The sequence below is a fragment of the Gorilla gorilla genome, chromosome 10 (genome assembly GCF_029281585.2).
Source record: "Gorilla gorilla gorilla isolate KB3781 chromosome 10, NHGRI_mGorGor1-v2.1_pri, whole genome shotgun sequence".
NCBI classification, from domain to species: Eukaryota; Metazoa; Chordata; class Mammalia; order Primates; family Hominidae; genus Gorilla; species Gorilla gorilla.
The window spans coordinates 78,818,837-78,833,200 of record NC_073234.2 but is presented as its reverse complement, the minus strand read 5'-3'; the positions used below and the strand labels follow the sequence as shown (position 1 = coordinate 78,833,200).

Sequence of the window (14,364 nt, the reverse complement as noted above, 5' to 3'; positions counted from 1 at the left end):
GGCAAATGTACACAGAAAGAGCTTACCTGAGTATGTATTAAATATCTGTTCTCATCTCTAACATCAAGTGGAAAAAACAAGGTATACAATGATATGTAAAATACTTGTGTTTTTTAAAAAGGATGAATAGAGTATCTTTGAAAGACAGACAGTAAACTGCTAAAAGTAGTTGCCTCTTGGGGAAGGAAATGGAGAAGAGAGCTTTATTCTGGACTACATGATTTTTGTAGTATTCGAATTTTTCACGATATACATGTATTACTTTTACCCAGTAAAATTTATATAAAGGATGAAGAGGGAAAAAAGGGAGGGAAAATGTTTATTCCCTGCCCTCAAATACGAATGCATCTGAAAAAAATCTGAAAAACCGAAGTTTTTAAGGGAGAAGATTTTTGATTTCACTTAGGGAGAGCAGGTTCATCTTTTAACATGCTTGCTATCTTAATTTTTCTCCTAGAAAAAAAAGGCCCAAGAGGCCCAAGGCCAGCTGGTCCCAGCAGCAGATAGACATCAGCACCTTGGACTGGTTTGAATACCTCAAATGTCTGATGACCTCAGACTCCCAGGCCCTCTGCTCCTCCTGATCAGAGTTTGGCTTCCCAGGTGATAAGCTTTTCAAAAGAGAAGGTACTGCAGATACATGCAGTCTGGCTCACTGACCAACTGGGAGTTCTGGTTTAAAAGAAATAAAACAACGCGCAGTCTCTAGGCTAATACTAAATTAGAAACAACATAGTTCATTATTCAAGGGTAGAAATCTCCTTAAAAGTCTTTCAGGCTTTGTTGAGTTGTGCTCACTTGTGTGCCATTTGTAGATCTATATGGAAGAGTCTGAAACAAATGCTTTTCATGTCAAGATCCCCCTTCTAGCTGCAAACAGTCTCAATTAAGCCACACAACAGTCTGCTTCTATTATAATTTGGTTTCCCACTTAATGCAAGAAGAAGATTATTTTGCATTTTTTTAAAAGTCACCATTAAGTGATAACCCTGCAAGCCCCAAATAAATGACCCTAGAAACTTAGCAAAGCAATACAGGGCTATGGTTTTATTATTCCCCTAGTGCACTCCAGCAATATTTAACAAGCCCTGTGTGTAGTGGTGTGGGAGGGAAACTAACCCAGGTTAAAATCAGCTCAGTGGAAATGAGCATATTAATGACAAAAAGGATTCTTCCTCCCTCAAACAGACATTCTCCAGTGCGTCTAAAGTCTGAGACTTTTCCATTCTTCTAAATAACTTGTCGTAACCAATGGCAAAGGTATTTGTTAGCTGCAGCGATTATTTGAATGCAGGTCCCCTCCAAAACTCACTGAAATTTAACTGCCCTTGTAACAGTACTAAGAAGTAGGACATTCTGGCCAGGGGCAGTGGTTCACACCTGTAATCTCAGCACTTTGGGAAACCTAAGCGGGTCAGTTGAGCTCAGGAGCTCGAGACCAGCCTGGGCAACATGTTGAAACCCCATCACTACAAAAAAAAGATAAACATTAACCAGGCAAGGGGGTGTTAGTGGTCCCAGCTACTCAGGAGGCTGAGGTGGGAGGATCGCTTGAACCCAGGAGCTAAAGGCTGCAGTGAGCCAAGATCGCAGCACTGCACTCCAGCCTGGGGGACAGAGTAAGACCCTGTCTCAAAGAGAGAAAAAAAAAAAGGCCAGGTGCGGTGGCTCACGCCTGTAATCTCAGCACTTTGGAAGGCCAAGGCAGGCAGATCACTTGAGGTCAGGAGTTCGAGACCAGCCTGGCCAATATGGTGAAACCCCGTCTCTACTAAAAAATACAAAAAAAAAATTAGCCAGGCATGGTGGCAGGCACCTGCAATCCCAGCTACTTGGGAGGCTGAGGCTGGAGAATCACTTGAACCTGGGAGGCGAAGGTTGCAGTGACCCAAGATCGTGCCTCTGCACTCCAGCCTTGGCAACAGAGGGAGACTCGTGTCTCAAAAAAAAAAAAAAAAAAAAAGTAGGACATTTAAGGCCTGATTAGGCCAGGTCTCCACCCTCATGGGTGGGATTGGTGCCATTATAAAAAGGGAGATTTGATCTCCTCTTGCTCTCTTTTTGCCCTTCTGCCCTGTGATAACACAGCAAGAAGGCCCCTGCCAGATGCTGGTTCCTTGATATGGGACTTCCAACCTCCAGAACTGAGTCAATAAATGCCTGTTCTTTATAAATTACACGGTCTCAAGTGTTTTGTCACAGTTGTACCAAACAAACTAAGATAAATACAGGAATAAATTTCTACACTGATCAGTACCTCTTTTGACTATCTATTCACTTTATATCATTAGAATTTGCAGATCATCTTTGCTCTAAATAATTAAAAAATATTTGAGAAAATCTTATCTGAATGTCTTTTAAGAATTACTAAAACTAAAAAACTTCCTACAAATTTGGACATGATTCTCTGGTAAATTAAAATATATGCAGTTGGGAGTCATTATAATTTATGTTTTATTTTCCTATTTAAACATTCTCAGTTTTATTATGATCAAAACTGGGTTTTATGTTTCTTTAGGAATTTCCATCAATTGATAATGCATTGATTAGTTATGCTTTATAAGTATAAAATCTAACTTCATGACTGGGGTAGGCAAATGATATATCTAAACATTCAGTATAAACCTGATCTATAACGATACTCAAATATTGATGAATTGATAAGGAAACTGCCATATTACAGTTGTAAATTACTAAGGCACACAGAAGGACAGAACTAGCTTCAATTTGGACAGTTTATAAGGGAAAAATTCAACTGTGATACCTAGGTAGTACATATATTAGATAACAAAGACAATTAACTTCCCTATTTGGGTCATTTAAGTTTCTAATTAAAGGTGTACGACATTCTAAACCACTTGTCTTTCTTCTTCAATCCCCTTCTTACATTTTCCTGCTTCCATTTCCAAGCATGCAATCTCCCTCTCACTCCTATCTTTTATAGCTTCTCTTCCAAATAATCCGTTTTCTGTCAGTAACTCAATGCAATTTTCCTTTGCTTTTTACTCCCTCTTCCTCTAACTGTGGATTTCACTGTCCTCAAGCTGCCTTGAAGAAGCTACAGAGATAAAGATTCTTTATTCCTACTTCTCCATCAATTCTCTTGCCTTCCGTCCTTCCTTCCTTCCCATTTCTGGGATGAGTTTTTCACACATTTTCCTCTAGTTAGTTTCTTTTTTGCATTCTCTTCCCCTGAGCATCTCTTTCCTTTTAATTAAAACTTGCCATTGATTATTTGGCCATCCAATAACATCAAGAATTTTAACTGTTTTTTATTGTTGCTGCCACTTGGTCATAGTGACAAAATATATTTTTTAAAAAAATAGTAATAACAGACATGCAATGGACTATTAATATATAAAATGCTTTTAATTAGTATAAGGAATTATATATAGTCATAAGAATTCAAACCGTTAGTTGGCAGGAAAAGTAAAAGATAACTTCTGTATTTTTTACAAATGTACACTTCTAATTGCTATTTTAAAATAATGTTAGCAAGACATTAAATTCAAACAGTTAAACTATTTTAAAACCAAATCTGTGAGTGAGACTGTCTCTAAAAAGAAAAAAAATCTAATTTGGTTTAACAAAGAAAAAGTAACTCTTCTAGCCTACAATAAAAAACTTCTGACGTAGACACCTAATTTTGAAGTACAATGTATTGTGGGAATAAGCCAACTTGTTTTTATATTTAACCTATTCTTGCCACAGCAGTCAGCAGCTAATGTAATGAATAGAGTATTCCTGCCAGCCTATAGCTTATGCCACTGAACACGAGGAAATACTCTAGTAAAAGCAAAAGGAAAGCAGGAAACAAGGTGGGTATTAAAAAAAAAGAGTCTTCTATACAGTTTCACTCAACGGTATTTAAAACTAAAATTGACTTAATTAAACCTTTTTAATTTTTAAATGATCAGTGTTTTAATGAAAACGATTATCCTACCTTAGGTAATATTTTTTAAGAACTTGAAATATATTTAAAGTAGTATATGATTTATACACACTTGTCTAACATAAGTTCTTAAGCCCTACAATACAGCAACTAATAGCTCAAGATGTAAGCCTTTAGATATTTCTCTGAAGTAATATGCTAACCTTTTATAAAAATTACATGTATAAAATTCTTGAGATAAACTGAAATCTATGAGAAAAATCTCGCTGATTTTTTTTACTCTTCTCCCAGACCTCAACCCAGATTCCCCCCCCATTTTGCTCATTCTTTTTTTCTATATATATATATATATATATATACACACATTATTTTTAAAGTCTCTTGAAAATCATTTCAGAGAAAAACTCAGGTTTGGATATCAATGATGAGAAAAAAACATGAAAACTGTATTAAAAATTTGCTATAGCTATCATTTTTCTCATAACACACTCTTGTATAAACATAAATAATTTATGTTGATACCATATCATCTATCCTTTAATAAATTATTTAGGCTCAGCACCAGTTAATATATCAAATCAGAAAAATCAAGACAACCAGCAAGGTAACACCAAATCAACCATAAATTTGAGACATACATCAAACTACTCTGTTACCTTTAAAAACAAAACCAAATATAATAAACGATGGAAAGAAAAAATTGAACATGGATGGACAATTCAGGTCCAGGCTTACTCTACACTGTGAATTAAGATACATGTTATTGAAGCAACATTTCTTTACATGACATTCACCCATTTTCAATAACACAAAAAGACAATGAAAGGTTTATCTACAAGTAAAAAGATGGAAATATTAATAAACATACTATGCTTAGCTCTTGAAACTAATCCCCTAGTCAATATAAAAGGAAATAAAAAATTTTAACAATCATCCTATTTGTGATTAAAAACATGAAATATAAACTGGAATTCAAAGTTACTGAAAGTAAAAAAAAAAAAGCTATCAGCTTATTTAACTTAACAAAATGATTTAAAAACTATACTTTTATTTATCAGTATTAGTAACCGACTTTTAAGCCTCTTATGGTTGCATATTTTAAAAAACAGAGAAATCTTTTGAGCATTTATCCCTAACACTCTTACCTTCCTCTCTTCCTATTTCCACTAAATTGCTATTTTTGAATTTTTCCAGACATTGCCTTCTGTCATGTTACAACACGCAATTACTCCATTTTTAAGACTCTATTATATTTTTCAGAACTTTTCAAAACCTATCTTACCCTCAAATTTTCCAAAACATTTTGAGATAGCTTTAAAAATTGTATTTAGCCCATGTCCTCCTGAAAAGACTTGAGGAAGCACAAGACAATAAATAAGCACGCAACATAAACCACAACTTACAAAACTACAGAAATATTGGCAGAAAGGTACAGATACACTTTTAAGTGTTTACTGATTATTTTAAATGCAGTATTCAAGGAAAAGCACATAGGTTTCACAGTTAAGCACTTAGTATAAAAAGTTTTACATATATTCGTATTAGATGTGATGGTCTGATGATGATGATGACAATAAAGGGTGGCATAATCAATCAATGGTTTTCAAACTCTTTGAGACCCTTTCTTCAAGTGAAATCACATACAGAAGATGGATATATAAAAACACATGGAATCAAAGCTGCTGTTTCAGAAAAGTAGGGGATCCAGAGACCTACCCTCAATCCCATCCTTCTCTGCTCCCTTTCACTTTGCCTCCTGGAAGGCCAAGAGGTACCTCTGACAAACCTCTATGGTTCAGAGGAGCAGAATTTAAAATTAAAATTATTGGTTTGATTGATTAAAAGTTATTTGAAATCATTTTTTATTTTGTTTTTCTGAGACAGCGTCACTCTGTCGCCCAGGCTGGAGTGCAGTGGCACAATCACAGCTTACTGTAGCCTCAACCTCCCCGGGCTCAGGTGATTCTACCACCCAGCTTCCTGGGTAGCTGGGACCACAGGCACACCACCATGCATGACTAATTTTTTGTATTTTTTGTAGAGAAGAGACTCCTAGGCTCAAGCAATCCGCCTGCTTCGGCCTCCCAAAGTGCTGCGATTACAGATATGAGTCACCGCGCCCAGCTGAACACACTTAAATTAAATACAGACGCTCAGTGTGACCTTGGGGATTAATTTAGCTTTTGATTTACTTTTCGAAATGGGAATATGTTAATAATTGAAGAACCATAAACTATAGAAACACAAGGAATTTTAAAGGTTAGAGAGAATCTTTTCACATTTTACACATGACGAACTGAGGCTCAAAGAGGTTAAGCAATTGGTCCAAGTTCTCATGCCTAATCCATAGCAGAACTGAGAAAACAGGTCAGTTGCTTTTCCAACCTACCTCACGGTCCCTCTCAATTCTCCCTAAAATGAGTTGCAAATATTTTAGGTACTGTTCAAATAGGACTTACTCTACTCAAATTCTTACTTTCTTGTTTTTTAGTCCACAAAATATCATTTGGATACCATATACTAATGATCACATAAGCACCAGTTATAACTCCTTTGAAAACATTTTGAAAGCTATTGCAGAAGTGGAAAGTTGTCCTTATAGACAAGGCAAACTTAGAGAGCTGAAATCTAATCTTCTGCAGAATTCAGTAGGTATTAACAACATAGTAAAACAGAGCTAACAGGGACCCCAAGTCCACAAATACCTTTTCCTACAGAATAACAATCAATCAAACCTTTGTCGATTAGGTTTTAGGGCTTTTTTTTTTTTTTTTTTGGCCCCTATTGCAGGATAAGGATAAATGAAATTATATCTAGAAGTGATTTGGAACTAACCCTGAATAAATACAAATTTCTGTATAAAGTAGATGTTAAAGAAAAAAAAACTTGCTGTATAGTGAATTCAAGAAAGACTTTTCTTCTTTTTGAGAGAGGGTCTCCCCCTATTGCCTGGGCTGGAGTGCAGTGGCACAATCACAGCTCACTGTAGCCTTAACCTCCTGGGATCAAGCAATCCTCCCACCTCAGCCTCCCACGTAGCTAGGATCACAGGTGCACACCACCACATGCAGCTAATTATTTATTTTTTGTAGAGTTGGGGTCTCACTGTGTTGCCCAGGCTGGTCTTAAGCTCCTGGATTCAAGCGATCTTCTCGCCTCAGCCTCTTAAAGTGCTGGCATTACAGGTATAAGCCAACAGGCCCGGCCCAAAGAAGACTCTTGACAGTTCTGCTTTCTGCCTGGAAGCTGTATTTAATTCATAAATCTGAACTCATATTACCTTTGAATTTGATTTTTCCTCTCTATTCTTTCAAGGACATTGAGATATGCTACAATTCTCTATGGAGTTCTAAATCAGAATTTTAGGTGATGACAAAAAGGAAAAAGGACCACAGTTACCACGTTACAAAGTTCAGAATCTGGAAGCAGCTTATTTTTTGTCTTCGAAATATGAGACAAGATCTATTTATCTATATAAACAGACCTTGTACTGATTTAATAAAGATTCTATTGACATATATGTAAAGTGAATATAAAACTATTCTGTATTATACATAATTTGGTATCAAATAACAAGTAAGAATCATAAAATAATATCCATTGTATTATAAGACATAAAAGTTGAATAGCTCATTTCAAATAACTATCATTTCTCAAAATAAATTTAGTGAAAAACACATACTACATTTATCTAATACATAATGCTACAAAATAAGGCATAGTAATTTTAAATTTTTTTGTAATAAAAATCATACTAAAATCAGATGAGAAATGGAAAACAATACCTCCCACTTTTCTCCAAAGATTATGCAGATCAAAATAGATTTATTGCTATAAAATTAAGGAGTTATCAATTTGCACTGGAAAAAAAACATGGCAGTGTCTTATATAAGTACATAACAATGTTCTTCAATTACTGCCACAGCAAAGACAGGAAGCTCATCCCTTTCTCACTTGTACTACTCCCACTCAAAACCTCTTCATATATCTTCTGGAAAAAAAAAAGCATTCTGTTGTGCATGAAAATCCAAAACTTTTTGTGAAGGTTTAATTGTTGCTGGAAAAAACTTACCAAATATAATATAAAATATCAAGTATTCTATGTGTGAATAGTTACAGTGGGAAATCCAAACCTTTGAAAATAAAGCTTTAATACATTAAGGTATGAGAATGGAATATCATAGGAAAAATTACCTTAATAACTTACAATGAAATTACTTCAGAAATTAAAATAAAAGGAACATTAATTTCTCCCCTTTATGAATATGAAGAAACATATAATGAGGGAATGAAGGATAAATTTTCACCTCAAGGTTAGTAAGATTGCCTATAATGAAGAAGCAGTGAAAGGAACTAGAAACCAGGATTTGTGTCTGCTTTTTCCCTCACTTAACCAACCTTTAGCTGGTGGAAAAGGATGAGAAGGAAGTGAATCTGAACACAGTTCCAGTGGAAATTGTAAAAGTTCTTCATTATCTGTTGAGGCTAGAAAGGCAAGAAAATATCAGTTATTTAGTAATGATCTATTATTAATTTTTTAAAATTAAGAATCTGTGACAACATACATATACATATTCTCAGCTCCATCTCCCCGCCCCAATTTATTCTGGTCATTTTCTCCTTGATTTCTCCCATGGAAACCGTTCATCTGCATGATGCTGAGACTGGTGCTATATTCCCTGATATGACTCTTGTGAAGCTTTAAGAGATTAATATCTGTAACTCACTTAGCACAGTGCTTTGCAAATAATAAATGCTAGACAATAATTAATATCCCACACTTTGTCCATTACTAGTTTTTGTGATACTTAAACCGGTTACATGTCTTCTTTGATAAATATCTGAACACATAATCATTTAATACATCTACCTGACGTTAACTCACTGCTCAAATCTTATCAATGCTATACATGTAGAATGTAATCAACTTTTAAAAGTTTAGGACTAATCAGGAATATTTCATTTTGCCAGTAAATCATTCAGACTATACAAGAAAGTATAGTATCCCCCATTATGTGTTTTTCAGAACACACAGTTTCCAATAATTTGGATTTCTTCAGAATATATATTAAGACTACTTCCTAAATTTTACTGGATTAAGGCCACCTTTGTGAATCTGTTGAACACTATGGAACTTGTCCTGAAAATAATACACAGGCACACAATTGTGCTTACTACATCAGTAGGTCCTCAGATGCCTTGAAGACCTTGCCAGAGATCTTAGTATAGAAACCGTTATATTACTGCAGAATTAATAGGCTATAATTTAAGTCTAAAAAACCAGCAGCATTCTCTATGTAAGTATCAGTCAAATACCACCCAGTCGTGTGTGAAAAATATCAAGTCAGCCATATGCTTATCCACACAGTTATCTTCATAAAGATGAACAGAAAAAGCAGCAAATATTCTTCAAGAAACAAGTAATTTATTGAATCCACCTGTCCTGTATATTTTACCACTGAACCATAACACAGACAAACACAAACTGAACTTCCTATCCAGTAAAGATTTACCTCTTTGCAATGACTTTTCAACAGGGGTTTTTGTGGTTTGTAAAGCCTGATTTTTGTCAAAAGTTATTGCGACTGCCGTGACTGTAACCTAGAATTATAAAAACAATAATGGTTAGCAAAATAATCACTGCCAAAACTAAGTTTCTTACATATTTTTTTCAGTACCACAGAACAACCTATACCAAATACCTTTTCTGCTTAAAATCCTCAACCAGAATTATGTATAAATTCAAATGATACACAAACTACAACTATACCAAACAGTTATACCTAAATCTAGATATTCCAGAAAGAGCTCAAGAACCTTCTCTAAAAAATGGGAACTGGTGAAATCCCACATGATGGGTACAGATCCTACTGTATACATGCTGAAGCATACGTGTGCTTACCCCCTCAGATAACTAAAGTTCAGAAAAAGAAACACACATGGCCTAATGCATACTAACATATATTTTTTAATATTGTGAGGTAAACTAGTATATGTTTAAGTTATTTAATTATGGCAAAATTATGATAATGAAACAGATAATAATGAAAATAATAAAACAGATCAGATAAAGACTATTTAATAATGGACTAAATCTTAATTACCTGAATTAATTCATCTTCAGGCAGAGATACTGTAAAATTTACATGGCAAAGGCAGCAGGGGATCATAGATCGTAGTTTAAAGTACAGGCTCTACACAACAGAAAATATTAGTAATGTCACTTTTTTATTTAAAAATTTTTAAAAGCTGATTTTTTTTATGTACATTATATTATAGCAAATGGAGAGTTAAAAATAAAACAAAACTGGTCCACTTTTGTTTTGTGTATTTACACTAACGATATACTTTTTAATATTTAAGTAGACAGTAAGATTTAATCGTCAATAGGTCACAAAAAATAATATAGTAAGTTTTTTTAAATGTACACGTATACACTAGATTTTAATGGAAGTTAAAGCTATTAACTAAAACTATTTCTTTTATAATTTGATATAGTAAGGGGGAGAGGACAACTTTAGTATCTCACCCGCTGATAGAGGTAAGGTAAGTAGGTAAGAATGATTCAGCCCACAACTGCGTAAGGTATTACAGATAATACAGCAATATGGACACTTAAAATTTCATTATTATAGACGCATGAAATAAAATTTAGTCAGAAGGTTCCTACCTTGAGCAAATTTTCACAGAGATCATTAAAGTTCTTATTGAGAGCTTGATTAGTCAGGTTGAGGCTGCTTAATCTGATTACTCTTACTGAAGTGAACATCTAAATGTGGGGTGACATAACATGTCATTTTATTATTTTTAACTAAATATTTAAACAGTTGATAAATTGCCAAATAATGAACAATACTAACTAATGTAGTAGAATAAGGATGGTATTTTAATTGCAATAAGGAGGTAAAAAAAAAAAAGACAAATATTTAGATGGAACTTACTAAAATAACTTATGTGTTAAGTGCTTAAAATTAAGAAAAAAAGGTTTACCTGTATTTCAGATGTCCAATTATTTATACCGGGCATAATTTCTGTATTACAACTATAAAAGCCTGTCAAAATAAATTGTAATCAAAATACTTGATAATATTTCATTGATTTTTGTGTTAAATGACATTTTTCAATTATTATATGAAGTTCTAACTATAACACCCTTCATTTTTTTTCTTCTAAAACTATACCTGCAGGAGACTTTAAACCATCCTAATAAATTATCATAGGTTTTTTTTGCATGTATAAATATAAAAGGACTAAAAATCACTTCCACCTAAGTTCTAACATAAGTATTTTTAAGGTATGTTTTCTACCTTGGAGTAGCAAAGTACATGGCAAGCTGTGACACTGTGGTAAGTCCTTCTTTTAAAGTAAAATTAGTACTGTAACAATTATGAGCTAAAACATTTATATGTAAAACTAGTTTCATCTCAAAGGTAATTTTTTTGTTCACCTGAAGGAGGAGGAACATCAGTAAGTAGAGAATGGACATCTTCCATGGCATCTGTGTCATCAATCTTAAAATAGAGATTAAAACTATTTTATAAGTAGTAAATGCATAATTATTTCACATTTTAAAAGAACTATTAATAGAGTCAAGAAAAGGCAGTCATTTTTCCCTAAGTAAAAATATGTAACAAGAAAAAAATTCTAATATCAGTAAATTTCTCCACAGTAATAACCACAAATACTTCCAAGTGAAATATTTTACGTACAAAGTACACTAAGTTAAAAAAGAAAACTAGCTCTTTCTCAAGCCTTTATGAGAATATGTTTCTAAAGACTTACAAAGACATCATAAGCAATCATTATTCTAATTTGTTTAAATTAATAAAGTGTAATGAGATCCTTTCACTAAATGCAGAACTCCTTTACAATGGAATTAGGTATAGATAAATTTAAAGACATATCTAATAATAGGTCTAAACTCTATTTTTCTAATAAAATAAATAGGTCTAAATTCTATTCTTCTTACATCACCATATTCCACTGTGAATAATAAATAGGGAAACTATCCAGCTGGACAGGCGCTGACATTCATCTGCACCTCAGTTTCTAAGTCCTAACGTGCAGACTCGCTAAGCTTCTTCCCACATCACCCTCAGGACTTCAAGAACCACTTTCACTTCCACTTCACGTGGCTACCCACAGTCACAGCCATACCTCAACCCATTATTCCCCAAAACGTTCCACGCCCAGGATCTCGAGCATTCTCCAACTACAGTCCTGTCTCTTTGTCCTCTCTTACTGGATCTTCCACTTGCCCTCTGTCCTCTGCCCATGTTTGAAGCACTTTGTTCTCATGTGCCTCTCTACTTAGCCAGGATCCCAAGATCAGACTTATCAATAATGCCCTAGATCAAACTTCAGGTAATGTTTGGCATCACCTGGAAAGTTTGTTAAACAGATTCCTGGGCTCCACCTTGAAATTCTCATCTACTAGGTCTGAGGTAGGGGCCCAAGAATTTGCATTTCTTACAAGCTCCCAGGTAGAGCTGACGCCACAAGTAGTCACATCACACTTTGAGTAGCATTGCTGTAAATAGTACCCTGGAACTTTTAACCTCCTTGACCTGAGATATTTTCTATGACATATTTTCCATTCTCAGACTGTAGAGAAATGTGGGGAAAAAGTGGGGGGCAAATAACCATATAAGTTGAGTTTTCTACAAACCGACACTCTCACCTTGGTTAGGCCTGTGCGTCTCTCATAGATCCTTGTTACAGCCACTGGCACCGTTCCTGACTCTTTAAACCTCCAATTCCATCCCAACACAATTCTACCACCAGCTTCCTGCTACACCAAGATCAAAGCATCTGATTTTTCTCTCTCTCAACTTACATCTTAATCATTTATTTTCCTTTCCTTCAATATGAAAAAGAGAAATCTATCTCTTTGGGAGCTAACCATTCTACAGGGGAGTGCAGAGGAAGCAGATCTGTGAGGAAGGAGTCTCCATAAACTTTTCACGTGACATTTACTCTCTGGGAAAGTTACTAAAGTGTTCTTAGTATCTTTTTATAAAGATGGATCAATTATACCTTTTGAATTCAGTAAGAAAATACTACACTCAGAATTCACAGATAATCACTAAAAAATGTTATAAGTACAGTAATATACAAAAAAGGTAATAATTATAGTAAGTTAAAGAATGGCACTTTATTTAAATTCATTCAAGTTTACAAAAATAACTTCAAAGGTTTAATACTATTCTATCATTATTTCAACCCATACATTAACTTTTTCAGAACCATCTGCATTATTGTATCAGTGACCTGGTACTGAACAAACATATGTTATCAAGTTCTGTTATTTTCAAGTTTGTTGTATTTTTATATAATAACTTTTTAAATATTTATAACAGTTGTAATGATATAAAAGTATCATATTAATTTAGCACCTGAAAAAATGTGTATCTTAGCTTCCAAAACCTTTAAGAAATTAGTCCAATGCCACATTACCTCCAAAACAAAAGCATCTTTTTTCCCATGTGAAAGGTCTAATTCTGTAACTTCATCTGAGCTTTCTGATTGAGATCTTAGAAGTCTTGAGCGTTGCCTAGGTTCTGGGATGGGTGATCCTATAATCTCTTCAGATATCTCCTAAAAGAAATATAATTGTTTTATATCATATGAGATTGTCTTTTCCAGTTTAAATTCTACATCTTTATATTAGTAGACACCTACCTGTGGAGAAAAAGCCTGTAAAATATACTCAGTGAAGTCCGTACTTAAGTATAACCTTTAAAACTAAACTTTTATAGCAGATATGGCAGCCTTAATGATACACGAATCAGAAAAATATATATAACTGTCACAGACATAACAAGATAAAACTGACTTGTAGTGTACACACAGGACACTACAATGTGTATGGAATTGGCAGTCCTTACAGCTCTGAAATCCAGTACTGCTGTGTGTGCATATTTTCTATTCAGCATTATAAAAGTCCTAATAGGCCTTAAAAATTTAAAGACTTATGTTCCTAGAAAGAATTCAAATCTTTTATATCTTTTCTTATCCACTGGTAATTTTTCAAAGCTCCACATAGCAAAATGTGAAATATGATCAATGTATGAGTATGAATACATATATACTTATACTATGCACGTATTTGCTATTCAATTTATTAAGCTAAATAAACACTGGTACTTACAATAATGATCTTTTTAAGGTCAGTGTATGGTGCAATACTGTATGGCTTAGTGAGCTTTTTGCTGTTACATAGCCAAAGATCACTAGGGGTTCTAAGTGTCTGTCGGCCACAAGGAATGCTGGAAGAATATGAATATGTGAACGCAAAAGCAAAAGCCATAGCCTATTGCTGATGCAACAGAATTGTCTTTTTAATAAACAAGGAAATTGTACATAAAATTTTTCAAAAATATATAGTTTTAAGTGTTCATTGGCAGTACGCACCTTAGATAAAAGACTACCACTGCACAATTTCATAATGTAATGATCTACGGAGCACTTTC

The 14,364-nt window shown here is 34.1% G+C and overlaps 1 protein-coding gene across 22 annotated transcripts in view; it reads right to left on the bottom strand.

The window, feature by feature from the left end:
• The window catches only part of C2CD5 (C2 calcium dependent domain containing 5), a 96,126-nt gene that overhangs the window by 12,889 nt on the left and 68,873 nt on the right, over window positions 1–14,364 (bottom strand). For all 22 annotated transcript variants that reach the window (XM_019039167.4, XM_055358440.2, XM_019039164.4 and 19 more), the window contains 7 exons: window positions 13,349–13,489; window positions 11,340–11,403; window positions 10,883–10,944; window positions 10,563–10,661; window positions 9,997–10,086; window positions 9,406–9,493; window positions 8,291–8,377 (listed from right to left, as the gene is read on the bottom strand). In XM_019039167.4, coding sequence (XP_018894712.1) covers window positions 8,291–8,377; window positions 9,406–9,493; window positions 9,997–10,086; window positions 10,563–10,661; window positions 10,883–10,944; window positions 11,340–11,403; window positions 13,349–13,489 — 631 coding nt within the window. The remainder of the gene's footprint in view (window positions 1–8,290; window positions 8,378–9,405; window positions 9,494–9,996; window positions 10,087–10,562; window positions 10,662–10,882; window positions 10,945–11,339; window positions 11,404–13,348; window positions 13,490–14,364) is intronic.